The sequence below is a fragment of the Panthera pardus genome, unplaced genomic scaffold (assembly GCF_024362965.1).
Source record: "Panthera pardus isolate Hobbes unplaced genomic scaffold, ASM2436296v1 HiC_scaffold_181, whole genome shotgun sequence".
Taxonomy (NCBI): Eukaryota; Metazoa; Chordata; class Mammalia; order Carnivora; family Felidae; genus Panthera; species Panthera pardus.
Window position 1 is genome coordinate 192,624 of NW_026526745.1, and position 18,624 is coordinate 211,247.

General features: G+C 39.4%; 1 protein-coding gene across 1 annotated transcript in view; it reads left to right on the plus strand.

Annotated features, from left to right (window-relative positions):
- The window catches only part of LOC128778155 (amine sulfotransferase-like), a 41,316-nt gene extending 27,686 nt beyond the window's left edge, over positions 1–13,630 (plus strand). Inside the window, exons 4-7 of the mRNA XM_053906492.1 lie at positions 7,848–7,971; positions 8,953–9,047; positions 11,479–11,662; positions 13,439–13,630. Of these exons, the coding sequence (XP_053762467.1) occupies positions 7,848–7,971; positions 8,953–9,047; positions 11,479–11,662; positions 13,439–13,560 (525 nt within the window). The 3' untranslated portion in view covers positions 13,561–13,630. The remainder of the gene's footprint in view (positions 1–7,847; positions 7,972–8,952; positions 9,048–11,478; positions 11,663–13,438) is intronic.
- Positions 13,631–18,624: the final 4,994 nt, after the last annotated feature.

The window sequence follows — 18,624 nt, forward strand, 5'->3', positions numbered from 1 at the left end:
GTATTTTTTCAATATATGAAATTTATTGTCAAATTGATTTCCATACAACACCCAGTGCTCATCCCAAAAGGTGCCCACCTCAATACCCATCACCCACCCTACCCTCCCTCCCACCCCCCATCAACCCTCAGTTTGTTCTCAGTTTTTAACAGTCTCTTATGCTTTGGCTCCCTCCCACTCTAACCTCTTTTTTTTTTTTTCCTTCCCCTCCTCCTTGGGTTTCTGTTAAGTTTCTCAGGATCCACATAAGAGTGAAAACATATAGTATCTGTCTTTCTCTGTACGGCTTATTTCACTTAGCATAACACTCTCCAGTTCCATCCACGTTTCTACAACGGGCCATATTTCGTTCTTTCTCATTGCCCTGTAGTACTCCATTGTGTATATAAACCACAATTTCTTTATCCATTCATCAGTTGATGGACATTTAGGCTCTTTCCATAATTTGGCTAGTGTTGAGAGTGCTGCTATAAACATTGGGGTACAAGTGCCCCTATGCATCAGTACTCCTGTATCCCTTGGGTAAATTCCTAGCAGTGCTATTGCTGGGTCATAGGGTAGGTCTATTTTTAATTTTCTGAGGAACCTCCACACTGTTTTCCAGAGTGGCTGCACCAATTTGCATTCCCACCAACAGTGCAAGAGGGTTCCCGTTTCTCCACATCCTCTCCAGCATCTATAGTCTCCTGATTTGTTCATTTTGTCCACTCTGACTGGCGTGAGGTGATATCTGAGTGTGGTTTTGATTTGTATTTCCCTGATGAAGAGTGATGTTGAGCATCTTTTCATGGGCCTGTTGGCCATCCGGAGTCTTCTTTAGAGAAGTGTCTATTCATGTTTTCTGCCCATTTCTTCACTGGGTTATTTGTTTTTCGGGTGTGGAGTTTGGTGAGCTCTTTATAGATTTTGGATACTAGCCCTTTGTCCGCTATGTCATTTGCAAATATCTTTTCCCATTCTGTTGGTTGCCTTTTAGTTTTGTTGGTTGTTTCCTTTCCTGTGCAGAAGCTTTTTATCTTCATAAGGTCCCAGTAGTTCATTTTTGCTTTTAATTCCCTTGCCTTTGGGCATGTGTCGAGTAAGAGATTGCTACGGCTGAGGTCAGAGAGGTCTTTTCCTGCTTTCTCCTCTAGGGTTTTGATGGTTTCCTGTCTCACATTCAGGTCCTTTATCCATTTTGAGTTTATTTTTGTGAATGGTGTGAGAAAGTGGTCTAGTTTCAACCTTCTGCATGTTGCTGTCCAGTTCTCCCAGCACCATTTGTTAAAGAGACTGTCTTTTTTCCATTGGATATTCTTTCCTGCTTTGTCAAAGATGAGTTGGCCATACTTTTGTGGGTCTAGTTCTGGGGTTTCTATTCTATTCCATTGGTCTATGTGTCTTTTGTGCCAATACCATGCTCTCTTGATGATTACAGCTTTGTAGTAGAGGCTAAAGTCTGGGATTGTGATGCCTCCTGGTTTGGTCTTCTTCAAAATTACTTTAGCTATTCTGGGCCTTTTGTGGTTCCATATGAATTTTAGGATTGCTTGTTCTAGTTTCGAGAAGAATGCTGGTGCAATTTTGATTGGGATTGCATTGAATGTGTAGATAGCTTTGGGTAGTATTGACATTTTGACAATATTTATTCTTCCAATCCATGAGCAGGGAATGTTTTTCCATTTCTTTATATCTTCTTCAATTACCTACATAAGCTTTCTATAGTTTTCAGCATACAGATCTTGTACATCTTTGGTTAGAGTTATTCCTAGGTATTTTATGCTTCTTGGTGCAATTGTGAATGGGATCAGTTTCTTTATTTGTCTTTCTGTTGCTTCATTGTTAGTGTATAAGAATGCAACTGATTTCTGTACATTGATTTTGTATCCTGCAACTTTGCTGAATTCATGTATCAGTTCTAGCAGACTTTTGGTGGAGTCTATCGGATTTTCCATGTATAATATCATGTCATCTGCAAAAAGCGAAAGCTTGACTTCATCTTTGCCAATTTGGATGCCTTTGATTTCCTTTTGTTGTCTGATTGCAGATACTAGAACTTCCAACACTATGTTAAACAACAGCGGTGAGAGTGGGCATCCCTGTCGTGTTCCTGATCTCAGGGAAAAAGCTCTCAGTTTTTCCCCGTTGAGGATGATGTTAGCTGTGGGCTTTTCATAAATGGCTTTAATGATCTTTAAGTATGTTCCTTCTATCCCGACTTTCTCAAGGGTTTTTATTAAGAAAGGATGCTGAATTTTGTCAAATGTTTTTTCTGCATCGATTGACAGGATCATATGGTTCTTATCTTTTCTTTTATTAATGTGATGTATCACGTTGATTGATTTGCGAATGTTGAACCAGCTCTGCATCCCAGGAATGAATCCCACTTGGTCATGGTGAATAATTCTTTTTATATGGTGTTGAATTCGATTTGCTAGTATCTTATTGAGAATTTTTGCATCCATATTCATCAGGGATATTGGCCTGTAGTTCTCTTTTTTTACTGGGTCTCTGTCTGGTTTAGGAATCAAAGTAATACTGGCTTCATAGAATGAGTCTGGAAGTTTTCCTTCCCTTTCTATTTCTTGGAATAGCTTGAGAAGAATAGGTATGATCTCTGCTTTAAACGTCTGGTAGAACTCCCCTGGGAAGCCATCTGGTCCTGGACTCTTATTTGTTGGGAGAGTTTTGATAACTGATTCAATTTCTTCACTGGTTATGGGTCTGTTCAAGCTTTCTATTTCCTCCTGATTGAGTTTTGGAAGCGTGTGGGTGTTTAGGAATTTGTCCATTTCTTCCAGGTTGTCCAATTTGTTGGCATATAATTTTTCATAGTATTCCCTGATAATTGTTTGTATCTCTGAGGGATTGGTTGTAATCATTCCATTTTCATTCATGATTTTATCTATTTGGGTCATCTCCCTTTTCTTTTTGAGAAGCCTGGCTAGAGGTTTGTCAATTTTGTTTATTTTTTCAAAAAACCAACTCTTGCTTTCGTTGATCTGCTCTACAGTTTTTTTAGATTCTATATTGTTTATTTCTGCTCTGATCTTTATGATTTCTCTTCTTCTGCTGGGTTTAGGCTGCCTTTGCTGTTCTGCTTCTATTTCCTTTAGGTGTGCTGTTAGATTTTGTATTTGGGATTTTTCTTGTTTCTTGAGATAGGCCTGGATTGCGATGTATTTTCCTCTCAGGACTGCCTTCACTGCATCCCAAAGCATTTGGATTGTTGTATTTTCATTTTCATTTGTTTCCATATATTTTTAAATTTCTTCTCTAATTGCCTGGTTGACCCATTCATTCTTTAGTAGGGTGTTCTTTAACCTCCATGCTTTTGGAGGTTTTCCAGACTTTTTCCTGTGGTTGATTTCAAGCTTCATCGCACTGTGGTCTGAAAGTATGCATGGTATGATCTCAATTCTTGTATACTTATGAAAGGCTGTTTTGTGACCCAGTATGTGATCTATCTTGGAGAATGTTCCATGTGCACTCGAGAAGAAAGTATATTCTGTTGCTTTGGGATGCAGAGTTCTAAATGTATCTGTCAAGTCCATCTGATCCAATGTGTCATTCAGGGCCCTTGTGTCTTTATTGACCATGTGTCTAGATGATCTATCCATTGTTGTAAGTGGGATATTAAAGTCCCCTGCAATGACCGCATTCTTATCAATAAGGTTGCTTATGTTTATGAGTAATTGTTTTATATATCTGGGGGCTCCGGTATTCGGCGCATAGACATTTATAATTGTTAGCTCTTCCTGATGGATAGACCCTGTAATTATTAGATAATGCCCTTCTTCATCTCTTGTTACAGCCTTTAATTTAAAGTCTAGTTTGTCTGATATAAGTATGGCTACTCCAGCTTTCTTTTGGCTTCCAGTAGCATGATAAATAGTTCTCCATCCCCTCACTCTCAATCTAAAGGTGTCCTCAGATCTAAAATGAGTCTCTTGTAGACAGCAAATAGATGGGTCTTGTTTTTTTATCCATTCTGATACCCTATGTCTTTTGGTTGGCACATTTAATCCATTTACATTCAGTGTTATTATAGAAAGATACGGGTTTAGAGTCATTGTGATGTCTGTATGATTTATGCTTGTAGTGATGTCTCTGGTACTTTGTCTTACAGGATCCCCCTTAGGATCTCTTGTAGGGCTGGTTTAGTGGTGACGAATTCCTTCAGTTTTTGTTTGTTTGGGAAGACCTTTATCTCTCCTTCTATTCTAAATGACAGTCTTGCTGGATACAGGATTCTCGGCTGCATATTTCCTGTTCAGCACATTAAAGATCTCGTGCCAATCCTTTCTGGCCTGCCAAGTTTCAAAAGAGAGATCAGTCACGAGTCTTATAGGTCTCCCTTTATATGTGAGGGCACGTTTACCCCTTGCTGCTTTCAGAATTTTCTCTTTATCCTTGTATTTTGCCCGTTTCACTCTGATATGTCATGCAGAAGATCGATTCGAGTTACGTCTGAAGGGAGTTCTCTGTGCCTCTTGGATTTCAATGCCTTTTTCCTTCCCCAGTTCAGGAAAGTTCTCAGCTATAATTTCTTCAAGTACCCCTTCAGCACCTTTCCCTCTCTCTTCCTCCTCTGGGATACCAATTATGCGTATATTATTTCTTTTTAGTGTATCACTTAGTTCTCTAATTTTCCCCTCATACTCCTGGATTTTTTTATCTCTCTTTCTCTCAGCTTCCTCTTTTTCCATAACTTTATCTTCTAGTTCACCTATTCTCTCCTCTGCCTCTTCAATCCGAGCTGTTGTCGTTTCCATTTTGTTTTGCATTTCGTTTAAAGCGTTTTTCAGCTCCTCGTGACTGTTCCTTAGTCCCTTGATCTCTGTGGCAAGAGATTCTCTGCTGTCCTCTATACTGTTTTCAAGCCCAGCGATTAGTTTTATGACTATTATTCTAAATTCACTTTCTGTTATATTATTTAAATCCTTTTTGATCAGTTCATTAGCTGTTGTTATTTCCTGGAGATTCTTCTGAGGGGAATTCTTCTGTTTGGTCATTTTGGATAGTCCCTGGAGTGGTGCGGGCCTGCAGGGCACTTCCCCTGTGGTGTAGTGTATAACTGGAGTTGTTGGTCGGAGCCCCAGTCAGCACTGATGTCTGCCCCCAGCCCACCGCTGGGGCCACAGGCAGACTGGTGTGTGCCTTCTCTTCCCCTCTCCTAGGGGCGGGATTCACTGTGGGGTGGCGTGGCCCATCTGGGCTACTTGCACACTGCCAGGCTTGTGGTGCTGGGGATCTGGCATATTAGCTGGGGTGGGTAGGCAAGGTGCATGGGGGCAGGAGGGGCAGGCTTAGCTCGCTTCTCCTTAGGTGATCCACTTCAGGAGGGGCCCAGTGGCAGCGGTAGGGAGTCAGACCCGCTGCCAGAGGGGTGGCTCCGCAGAAGCAGATTGTTGGGTATTTGTGCAGAGCAAGCAAGTTCCCTGGAAGGGACTGGTTCCCTTTGGGATTTTGGCTGGGGATGGGCGAGGGAGATGGTGTTGGCGAGTGCCTTTGTTCTCCACCAAATAGCTCTGTCGTCTCGGGGCTCAGCAACTCTCCCTCCCTTTGTCCTCCAGCCTTCCCGCTTTCTGAGCAGAGCTGTTAACTTATGACTTCCCAGATGCTAAGTCGCGGTTGCTGTCGGAACACACTCCGTCCATCCCCTCCGCTTTTGCAAGCCAGACTCGGGGGCTCTGCTTGGCCGGCAGGCTGCTCCTCCGCCCCAGCTCCCTCCCACCAGTCCGTGCAGCGTGCACCGCCTCGCCGCCCTTCCTACCCTCTTCCGTTGGCCTCTCGTCTGCGCTTGGCTCCGGATACTCCGTTCTGCTAGTCTTCTGGTGGTTTTCTGGGTTAGTTAGGCAGGTGTAAGTGGAATCTAAGTGATCAGCAGGACGCGCAGTGAGCCCAGCGTCCTCCTACGCCGCCATCTTCCTCTCTACTTAGTCTTTTTTAATCTGAGTTTTTTTTTAAACATATACAATAACATTCTGAGATACTGTTCCTTCCTTCTTCCTTTCTTCCTCTAACCTTTGAGAAGTGAGGATTCCCGTGTATTCTCCCTCTGTAATTAATACCCCAGTTATAGTATCTAATCACATAACTTTAAATACAACGTATGTACAGTTGATTTCTCCCTTTAATTCTAGACTAATGTAAACTATTTACTATTTCCTATATTATATCCATAGAGATTTCAAATATCTCTATGGACTTTATGATCCAAATATGGAACTCAAATATCCAAATGGAATTTTGATTTTATCTTCAAAACACTCCTCTATTAATAACTTGTATCATTATCTACTTAACAGGGGTATGATCAAGTATGTGGCATAAGTTACTCAGCTATCCCATTGTGTAGATGTCACTTTTACATAAGTATATGGATTAATGAGAAGAAGCCATTCCCCAATCCAAAGCCAGAGACATGAAGAATCATAGCAAGGGAGTGAAAAGAACTTTTTCCTTCACATTTAGGAGGATTTCTTATTTCTTTATGGAAATATCAACGGCTGTTGATATTTATTTGATGTTATCCACCACTTTGGTAACATCAAGTAAATCCCCTGAGTGAAAGACTCTATTTCCAGTGCAGTGGGATCACTCAGGGCTGACATCTATTAGGTCATCTCCTAGCTTAAGCAGGCAATGTGCAGGGAGGTGGAAAATGAATAAAAGCTTTCCTATAATGAACCTGGAAGCTTCCTCTCTCAGGAACTAACAAACTATACACATGCCATTTCACAATGAAGATACAAGCCTTAGGTTTTATACAGAGCCCCTGAATATTCTGTACACATGCTGAATAAGCCATTTAATTGTGGGTTGGACAGATATTGATTATATTTTGTATTCTAACATCATTGGGTTGCTTAATTGTTTTATGAAATTATACCTTCTGATTGGTTATAATAAACAATTTTTAAAATGAATCCCATATTCTTTTGATACAGAAAATACTGAACTGGTGACTTCTGTCTGCCCAGTATTTGTGCTTTACACTGTGAAGGTATATAAATAAGAACGATGTAAACCATACACTGGGGCATCAGAAAAAACACACTCTAGGTGCACCAGGGTGGTTCAGTCAGTTGAGCATCTGACTCTTGATTTTGGCTCAGATCATGATCCAAGGGTCCTGGCATAGAGCCTCATGTTGGACTCTGCACTGAGTATGGAGGCTTCTTAAGATTCTCTCTCTCTCGGGGTTCCTGGGTGGTTCTGTTGGTTATGTGTCTGACTTTGGCTCAGGTCATGATCTTGTGGTTTGTGGGTTGGGACCCTGAGTCGGGCTCTGTGTTGACAGCTCAGAGTCTGGAACCTGTTTTGGATTCTGTGTCTCCCTCTCTCTCTGCCTCCCCCCTGCTCATGCTCTGTCTCTCTCAAAAATAAATAAACATTAAAAAATTAAAAATAACAGTTCTATTTTCCCCTCTCCTGCTTGTTGTCTCTCTCTCTCTCTCAAAACCAAATTAAAAACAAGAAAAACACACCAAAGTTTCTAAGATGATTGAAAACATTTTAGTAGGTTTTTCCTATTGCCATGATTTATAGCTAAAAGGCATTTTCACATATATTTGATTGTTGATGTAAGAACAAGAGAATATTGTCGCTCTCTGGGGGAGTTAAGAAGAGGTACCATGTGAGGTATGTCTTGAGGAGTAATTGATAGTCACTAGGCCAATTGTGAAGAGAGAGGCATTGCAGGGAATAAGGCAAAATACAAAAGAGAGCTGAATATATGCATGATATGATATGGTTAGGAGACTGAAGTTCAACTAACAGGCTTCATCCAATTGTAAGGTATTAGGGTAAAAATATAACAGAATGAAAGATTCAGAAATATTGAATACTTCCTTTCTTTGCAGATTATTTACATATACAGAAACCCTAAGGACGTTATGTGCTCATATTTCCACTTTTCAAAGAATGTGACATTACAAGTTACAAGTTCCTTTGAGGAATTTATGGAACAATTTCTAGAAGGAAAAGGTAACTAAAGTTTTATAAACTAAGTAATAAGTCTGGTGTCTTGTGGTGTTTTTAGACTTAGTGAATGGCAGAGGGAAAGAGGATGCCGAACAAGAGTTGCATGGGTCAGTAATCAACATATGAAGCTAGTTGGTAGGGTCACTTGGGTAACCAAGTTCAGCCACTGTTGCAAACACTGATCGTTCTCTCTCCCTCTCAGGACAGTGTCAAGATTTCAGTCATACCACCAGAAAATATGTGCATCTAATATGAAAAGAATATTTCACTAGCACACAGATTTCTGTTCTAGCTAAGGGAGAAGCATCTCAGTTTAGATACTGGTTGGGAACTTTGCACTGCGTATTGCAGGGGGCACCTCCCAGCTTTTTGACAAAGTTCCGTTCTACATTCTTTTCTTTAAAAAGTACTTTTAAAAATATTTTTATTTGTTTTTTAATGAATCTCTACACCCAACTTTGGGCTCGAACTCACAACCCCGAGATCAAGCGTTGTATGCTCTATTCAGTGGGCCAGCCAGGCAACCTCACATCGTTAGGATTGATTCTGAGGATGATGATCTGGAACAGCAGAGTTAACAGATTAGTCTGTAATGCACTGTGCCCAGCTGCAGTGACTCATCAGCAAGTCCTCATGTTCCACGCAGCAGGGAAATAGCTCCATGTGCCTTTGGAATCAGCGAGAGGAAGAAGCAGAGGATTCCTTCTTCTGTTCCCTTTTGGTTTTTCTTACCCCATGTTAAGGTGATTTCCTGTCTATATGAAATGCGCTTTTAAGAGACCAATTTCTCCTTGAGTCATGTAATTGTTTCGTGGTGGAAGCTGGATGGTTTTTCCACAACCAGGCGCGAGTGGAAATCTGAAATCTAGCAGCACATTTCCTTTTCCTTCTTTGTTACTGAGGCATCCTGCATCTTCTAATACTGTATCTTATTTTCAACGGGTTCAGCATATTTACCTAATTATGTATCTGTTCTCCCCACAGTGTTGGGAAGCCTTTGGTTTGACCACATCAAAGGTTGGTATGAGCACAAAAGCCTCTTCAACATTCAGTTCTTGATGTATGAGGAGATGAAGAAGGTGAGAAATGTGACATTAGTGACTTCTCTGAAGCTGTAAGTCATCCTGGCCGAATGAATATTAAGGTTCATGCTCAGAACATCCAAAGGACGATATCAAATTTGAGATCCCAGATACAGTGTACCAGGAGACGTTCTTCCAGTATCACTTCTAAGCTTTCTTTACCAGGTGTTCATTTCCAAAGCATACTGGAGCTTTCTTTTCAAAGATTGTCTCTGTGTGAGGAATTGTCTGTTGATGTATGTGGGCATGCATATCTTTGATTATTTTGAGCCAGGTTATTGGTCTCTCTTTCATGGATTGTTAAGTCTGTTTTCTGCACTATGTAATCTAGTAACATTCTACATGTTATGTTGCACCTCTTGGGAAATTTTAATCTTGTCTGCATTGTATATGGTTAAGCATTGCAAGAAAAATTAAATGAAAATGGCTGTGTGTGATTAGAAAGAATTCAGCTCCTGGACAGTCAAGTCCAAGTGGCTTAAAACAGAAGAAGTTCTACTGCTTATTGGCTGAATTCCAGAGGTAGGACATCCTGATGCTGGGTGTGGCAGCTCAGACATGTAGAGAATGTCCCTGCATTTTCTGACTTTCCTTCATATCATATTTGGTGTGGTTATGATGTCTCCCCTCATACTAGAAGAATGGTTGTTGTAGCTCCAAAGTCATGTCCTTAGGTGATAGCATGCATGGGAGAAATAAAGGGAAATGGGAGAAAAAGGGCTTTCTGGCCTTGCACTGTTTGCACCTTTTCTCCATGAGGAAAATCCCTCTCAGAAGTTTCTGTTTCATTTCCTCTTTCTGTTTCAATGCCAAAATGGTGTCATGTGACCACCCCAGACTAATGTCTTGTAGAGGACAATTGGATTGCCATGAGGGTCTTAGATCGATCAGGATCATTACTAGAATGGGCCTGGGCACTGCTGCCAGGACACCCCCCCCCCCCCCCCCAGGGATCTCTTAGCGAGAAAGAAGACAAAGAGTTCAAAGGCAGGCAAGATGAAGGGCCGATGAATAGTTTTCACTAGTTTGGGTTCCAGCTGCCCCAATATCATGACAGCGAGACTAGACTGTCTTGTTGAGACCATATCTCCTACCAAATAAGAGATTCAAGTATCTGGCCAGCCTTGCAACCTTCCTCACAATATGGGCCATCCATTGCCTCCAACCTCATCTCCCATCTTTCTCACCCAAAGCCTGTCAGATATAGCTCCAGGGAAACTCAACTTCTAATACCCTATGACCTGATATTTCATACCTTCCATGCAACCACAGTGTTGCAGATATTCTTTCTTTTGTCTAGATTCCATACCTTTAGTTTGTCTACCTAGAAAACTCCTGTTTTTGCTTTAATCCCCAGAACAAATTTCTCATCTTTGTTGAAACTTTCTCTGAAATCTGTTACACAATTACTCTCGGCCCATAGGTCCTACTACTGAATTCCCAGCACTGATCCCCTGTTGTGCCTCTGATCACCGGCACCATCATGCAGGGCAGTGTTTGACACAATAGCTACTCCCCAAATACTTGCCAAGTTACCACAGATAAAATGAAATATGAGCGTTCCTAAAATTAACCCAAATGTGTTCTAAAACGGTGGACAAGTCAAAGTTTAATTTACCAAGAAAGATAAGCAAGTCACTGCTTATGGTCAGCTCTAGTTCTTTTTTTTCTTTTCTTCTAAAATTGTTTTATTTTTTCATTCAACATTATGTATGTTATCAAGTTTTGTATTGGCTTTTTCTTTTCTTTTCTTTTTAAATTTCCATCCTAGTTAGTTAGCATATTGTGCAATAATGATTTCAGGAGTAGATTCCAGTGATTCATCCCCTATGTATAACACCCAGTGCTCATCTCAACTAGTACTTTCCTTAATGACCTTTGCCCATTTAGTCCATCCTCCACCAACACCCCTTACAGCAACCCTCTATTTACTCTCTATATTTAAGAGTCTCTTATGTTTTGTCACTTTCCTTGTTTTTATACTATCGTTGCTTCCCTTCCCTTGTGTTCGTCTGTTTTGTATCTTAAATTCCACATATGACTGAAGTCATACGATATTTGTCTTTCTCTGACTAATTTTGCTTAGCATAATACCCTCTAGTCCGATCCACGTTGTTGCAAATGGCCAGATTTCATTCTTCTTGATTGCTGAGTAATGGTCTACTGTATACATATACCACATCTTCTTTATCCATTCATCTGCCAGTGGACATTTTGGCTCTTTCCATACTTTGGCTATTGTCAGTAGCGCTGCTATAAACATTGGGGTACATGTGCCCCTTCGAAGCAGCACACCTGTATCCCTTGGATAAATACCTAGTCAACTCCATTTATCAAACCAGCCTTAGTACCTATGATATTTAGTTGTGACTCATGTGTAAGTCTTTCTTATAATGTGAATAATTTATCATACTGTGATTTATTATAGGATCTCAAAGGTTCTCTGTCAAAAGTCTGCAAGTTTTTGGGGAAAGAGCTGAGTGAGGAGGAAATGGATGCCATTGTGAGACAGGCCACATTTCAGAACATGAAATATGACCCACGGGCAAATTACAAGAATATAATAAAGACCCGATATGGGTTAGAAGCTAAAGGTCATTTCCTTCGCAAAGGTGAGGTTGAACAGTGAATGGCTGTCCTACACGATGGTATGAGTGGATTAAAATGTAGCTTCTCAGCTTCTTGGGTTACTTTTATAACATGGAGCTCTCATGGCCCAGTGCCCTTCTGTAGACAGATGATTTTCCATGATTTCCTCTTGGTGCTCTTCAAGAGACTATATATCATATGGTCCCTGAATGTATCTGATTAATAATCTAAAATCATAAGGCCTTCTCCATGGCCCCTAGAATTCCACCAAAGACTAGTACAATGTCTGCCACAAAAGGGATGTTCATTTACTGTTAGATTCTTTCCCCCCATTAACATGGGATGAGCACATGTGATGATGAGTTTAATGGTGGGTCTGTTGGCCATCACTGGCTGCTCTTCCATCTCTATTTTTTCCCAAACCTCCGCCAGGACTGATTTAACAACACACTTTTGCTGTTCTCTTGTATTGTGCATGACTATCATGTGTCCTCTACTACCAGAAACTTACGTCATAAAAATGTATGGAAATATCTCCATTAGGTCAATATCTCTTACGTCATCCTGAGTGAGTTTTTAAATGAATTGACTTTCATAAACTGATAAATTTGAACATGTTAGAATATTTTTATTATTTTATACAATCATTCTACTTCATACTTTGTGATATTCTAACAGTACATGGGACATCTATAATACAGAATTTTAGACATAAATTTTCTACTTAATCACAGGGTTCTATGCTTGCATGTATAGTAACAGTAAATATTTGGTTTGATTTCTCTACATGAGTATTTCCTTCACTAAATCTATTTATAGATCTTTATCCATTCAGCTCAACAATGTGAATCACTGGTAACTCGAAGCCAAACTGAGTCCCCTTCCTGTTACTCTCGGCATACCCTGTCATGTTGTAGATGTTATGACTCCTCTCAGCTGCCATTATCATTGTACTTGCAATTTTTTCTTTGAAAAAAGAAAATTTTCTGTTTATACATCTTTAACCCACCTGCAAATGAGACTGAAATGGCCAAGGAGACAAATAGCAGGAGCCAAATTTCCTTGTGGAAGCGAGGAACATTTTCTTATGTTTCTTCTGCCCAGACACGTACTTTTCTTTTACGTCTTATGTAATGGAATGTCATTTGCCCTAGCTTTACCATTCCTGCACTATTTGTATTTTCAGTTTCATTAGTATTTCAGTCTGTTTCAGTTATTGGTTTACACTTCCATGTGCTTTTACAATCAGTGTTTCTTTTCTTTCTTCTTCTATCAGCCTCTTTTGTCATCACAACTCTGTGTCTATAAGTTTAAGTAAGACTTTGGTAAACCTACAGTGAGTACAGATGGAATAATTATAGGTGAGCCATTCCAAACGGTATGAGCTTGGCTATATTTTAAAAATGTCTCTGAGCATCCATGTCCTCATCAGTAAATATTTGTCCAAGGAAATCTGATTTTGGGAATTTTTAAAGGACCTCTGTAAACTAACACTAGCCCATGCTAACCTGGAACAAAATAGTAAACAAGCTGCAGGAGTTTTCTCCTTTTCCCTGTGGCTGACAGCTGAGGAGTTGGGCTAATTACTTAAATTATAACCTAATTGCCATGATGAGTTTGTGTCCCCCTCGCTGGCCATAAGGTGGGAGAGGCAGGGCATGGTCATATGCAGGAGCAACTGGGGCCTCAGTGGGGAGGAAAATAAAAAACTAAAAACTGATGTTCCTCCCAACTCTAGGGCATCATGTTCCCTCATCCCAGAATCTTCACTGAGGCAATTTCTTTGCTTTTCCTCCCAGGTACCATTGGAGACTGGAAAAATCACATGACTGTTGAGCAGAATGAAAGGTTTGACAAGATTTTCCAAAGGAAAATGAAAGATTTTCCCTTGAAGTTCATCTGGGATATGAATGAAGAATAGAATTTTAAGCAATGCAAACTATTTTAAGAAAGCACTTTCAGAAATAAATATATTGAAGTGTATAATTTCATCTTTGACTACAATTGGCTCATTATTGACAAACCTCAGTGATTAATAAATATATATATGTGCCTTTATATCATTTTCTATCTGTGCCCTGTTTTCCATTTGCTGGAATTCCTCAGGTACTGATCAGGAGAGTATTTCTTTCTTTGATTTGGCATATGATTATGAAATGGTTTTTGTTTTATATTCAGAAATTCCAAAGCTCTTGAGCAAAAAGCAGGTCATAACAGGTGGTTGATTTGACATCTTAAAATAGATGATTCCTAATGTATGCAAAACTACTTATGGGCTTTCTTGATATTTAAGATTTTAATTTTTAGGTAATCAAAGAAGTCAACCTTTAATTTTATGGTTTCTAGGTTTTGTGTCTAACTTAGAATATTGCTACGACAAGTATTTTCATGTATTCATAAAGCTTATCCTTATTTAATCTGAATACTTAATATATGCTGTAAGACCAGTATCCTGTACTTTTCTAACAGATAGCCAATTGGCCCAAGGTCATTTATTTAATAGCCACCATTTTCCTAGTGATTGAAAGAGACATAATCTTGTTTTATACAAGTGTATGTACATGAGTTGACTTATGCAAAATGACATATTTTCTGATGATATACTTTTCTTTTTCATTATCATGTCATAATTTCTAACATAAGTTAATAAACTGTCATAAAGAGTAGTGTTGGAATTTTGCTAAGTATTACCCTACTCTTTTTGTTTTTAATATAATTTATTGTCAAATTGGCTAACATACAGCGTGTACCGTGTGCTCTTGGTTTTCGGAGTAGAATCCTGTGGTTCATTGCTTACATACAACACCCAGTGCTCATCCCAACAAGTGCCCTCCTCAATGCCCATCACCCATTTTCCCCTCTTCCCCACCCCCCCACCCATCAACCCTCAGTTTGTTCTCTGTATTTAATAGTCTCTGATGGTTTGCCTCCCTCCCTCTCTGTTTGTAACTATTTTTTCCCCTTCCTTTCCCCCACAGTCTTCTGTTACATTTCTCAAGTTCCACATATGAGTGAAAACATATGATATCTGTCTTTCTTGACTGACTTATTTCACTTAGTATAATACCTTCCAGTTCCATCCACATTGTTGCAAATGGCATGATTTCATTCTTTCTCATTGGCAAGTAGTATTCCATTGTATACATAAACCACATCTTCTTTATCCATTCATCAGTTGATGGACATTTAGGCTCTTTCCATAATTTGGCTATTATTGAAAGCACTGCTATAAACAGTGGGGTGCATATGCCCCTATGCATCAGCACTCCTGTATCTTTTGGATAAATTCCTAGTAGTGCTATTGCTGGGTCGTAGGGTAGTTCTATTTTTAATTTTTTGAGGAATCTCCACACTGTTTTCCAAACTGGCTGCACCAGTTTGCATTCCCACCAACAGTGCAAGAGTGTTTCCGTTTCTTCTCATCCTCACCCGCATCTGTTGTTTCCTGAGTATTTTTTAATTTTCATTTATTTTTGAGACAGTGTGAGAGACAGAGTGCAAGCAGCGGAGGGGAGGGAGACACAGAATCTGAAATGGGCTCCAGGCTCTGAGCTGTCAGCCCAGAGCTGGACGCGGGCTCGAACTCACAAACCGTGAGATCATGACCTGAACCGAAGTCAGATGCTTAACTGACTGAGCTGCTCAGGTGCCCTCCTGAGTTGTTAATTTTAGCCACTCTGTCCAGTGTGAGGTGATATCTCAGTGTGGCTTTTATTTGTATTTCCCTGATGAGTGATGTTGAGCATCTTTTCATGTGGCCATTGGGCATCTGCATGTCTTCTTTGGAAAAATGTCTATTCATGTCTTCTGCCCATTTCTTCACTGGAGTATTTGTTTCTCAGGTGTTGACTTTGATAAATTCTTTATAGATTTTGGATATTAACCCTTTGTCCTATATGTCATTTGTGAATATCTTCTCCCATTCTGTCGGTTGCCTTTTAGTTTTGTTGATTGTTTCCTTTGCAGTGCAGAAGACTTTTATCTTGATGAGGTCCCAATAGTTCATTTTTGCTTTTAACTCCCTTGCCTTTGGAGATGTGTCAAGTAAGAAATTGCTGTGGCTGAGGTCAAGGAGGTTGTTGCCTGCTTTCTCCTCTAGGGTTTTGATGGTTTCCTGCCTCACATTCAGGTCTTTCGTCCATTTTGAGTTTATTTTTGTGAATGGTGTAAGAAAGTGGTCTAGTTTCATTCTTCTGCATGTTGCTGTCCAGTTCTCCCAGCACCATTTGTTAAAGAGACTGTCTTTTTTCCATTGGATGCTCTTTCCTGCTTTGTCAAAATGAGTCGTCCATACAGTTGTGGGTTCAATTCTGGAGTCTCTATTCTATTCCATTGGTCTATGTGTCTGTTTTTGTGCCAATACCACACTGTGTTGATGATTACAGCTTTGTAGTAGAGGCTAAAGTCTGGGATTGTGATGCTTCCCTCTTTAATTTTCTTTTTCAATATTGTTTTGTCTATTTGGGGGTCTTTTGTGATTCCATACACAAGCATGGAATGTTTTACCATTTCTTTGTGTCTTCTTCAATTTTCTTCATAAGTTTTCTATAATTTTAAGCATACAGATCTTTTACATCTTTGGTTCGGCTTATTCTTAGCTATTTTATGGCTCTTGGTGCAATTGTAAATGGGATTAATTTCTTGATTTCTCTTTCTGTTGCTTCATTATTGGTGTATAGAAATGCTACCGATTTCTGTACATTGATTTTGTACCCTGCGACTTTGCTGAATTCATGTATTAGTTCTCGCACCTTTGGTGGAGTCTTTTGGGTTTTCTATGTAGAGGATCATGTCATCTGTGAAACTTGAAAGTTTGAATTCTTCTTTGCCAATTTTGATGCCTTTTATTTTGTTTTGTTGTCTGATTGCTGAGGCTAGGACTTCCAACACTATGTTAAACAACAGTGGTGAGAGTGGACATCCCTGCTGTGTTCCTGATCTCAGGGGGAAAGCTCTCAGTTTTTCCCCATTGCAGATGATATTAGCTGTGGGCTTTTCATATGGGGGTTTTATGATGTTAAAGTATGTTGTTTGTATCCCGACTTTCTTGAGAGTTTTTATTAAGACAGGATGCTGTATTTTGTCAAATGCTTTTTCTGCGTCTGTTGGCAGGATCATATGATTCTTATCCTTTCTTTTATTAATGTGATGTATCACATGGTTTGATTTGCAACTATTGAACCAGCCCTGCTGCCCAGGAATGAATCCCACTTGGTCATGGTGAATAATTCTTTTGATATGCTGTTGAATTAAATTTGCTAGAATCTTTTTGAGAATTTTTGCATACATGTTCATCAGGGATATTGGTCTGCAATTCTCCTTTGTTGTGGGGTCTCCGTCTGTTTTGGGAATCAAGGTAATGCTGGCCTCATAGAATGAGTCTGGAAGCTCTCCTTCTATTTGTATTTTTTTGGAACATCTTGAGAAGGATAGGTATTAACTCTGCTTTAAATGTCTTAGAATTTCCTTGGGAAGCCATCTGGCCCAGGACTCCTATTTGTTGGGAGATTTTTAATAACTAATTCAATTTCTTCACTAGTTATGGGTCTGTTCAAATTTTCTATTTCTTCCTGTTTGAGTTTTGGTAGTGTGTGGGTGTCTATGAATTTTTCCATTTCTTCCAGGTGGTCAAGTTGTTGATATATAAGTTTTCATGACATTCCCTGATAATTGTTTGTATTTCTGAGGGATTGGATGTGATAAGTCCATTTTCATTCATGATTTTATATATTTGGGTCGTCTCTCTTTTCTTTTTGAGAAGTCTGGTTAGGGGTTTATGAATTTTGCTTATTTTCTCAAAAAAAAAAACACGCAGCTCTTAGTTTCATTGGTCTCATGCTTTTAAAATTTTTTTTTAAAATAAAAATTTTTTTTTGCATTCTATATTGTTTATTTCTGCTCTGGTCTTTATTATTTCTCTTCTTCTGTTGGCCTCTGGATTTCTTTTCTGTTCTGTTTCTAGTTCCTTTAGGTGTGCTGTTAGATTTTGTATTTGGAATTTTTCTTGTTTCTTGAGATAGGTCTGGACTGCAATGTATTTTCCTTTTAGGACTGCCTTTGCTGCATCCCAAAGGGTTTGGATTGTTTTATTTTCATTTTCATTTGTTCCCATATATTTTTAAATTTCTTCTCTAATTGCCTGGTTGACCCATTCATGTTCTTTAGGATGTTCTTTAACCTCCATGCTTTTGGAGGTGTTCCAGACTTTTTTCCTGTGGTTGACTTCAAGTTTCACAGCATTGTGATCTGAAAGTGTGCATGGTATAATCTCAATTCTTTTGTATTTATTGAGGGATGTTTTGTGACCCAGTATGTGATCTATCTTGGAGAATGTTCCTTGTGCACTTGTGAAGAATGTGTATTCTGCTGCTTTAGGCTGAAAAGCTCTGTATATATCTGTCAAGTCCATCTGGCCCAGTGTATCATTCAGGGCTATTGCTTCTTTACTGATTTTCTGCCTATATGATCTGTCCATCGGTGTAAGTGGAGTATTAAAGTCCCCTGCAATTACCACATTCTTACCAATAAGATTAAGTATGTTTGTGATTGTTTTATACATTTGGTGCTCCCAATTTGGGTGAATAAATGTTTATAATTGATAACTCTTCTTGATGGATAGACCTCATAATTATGATATAATGCCCTTCTTCATCTGTTGATACAGCCTTTAATTTAAAATCTATTTTGCCTGTAATAAGTATGGACACTCCAGCTTTCTTTTGACTTCCAGTAGCATGATAGATGGTTCTCCATCCCCTCACTTTAAATCTAAAGATGTCCTCAGGTCTAAAATGGGTCTCTCGTAGACAGCAAATAGATGGGTCTTGTCTTTTTTTTAATCCTTTCTGATACACTATGTCTTTTGATTTGAGCCTTTAGTCCATTTACATTCAGTGTTAGTACTGAAAGATATGGATTTAGAGTCATTGTGTTATCTGTACATTTCATGCTTGTAGTGATGTCTCTGGTCCTTTGTGGTCTTTGC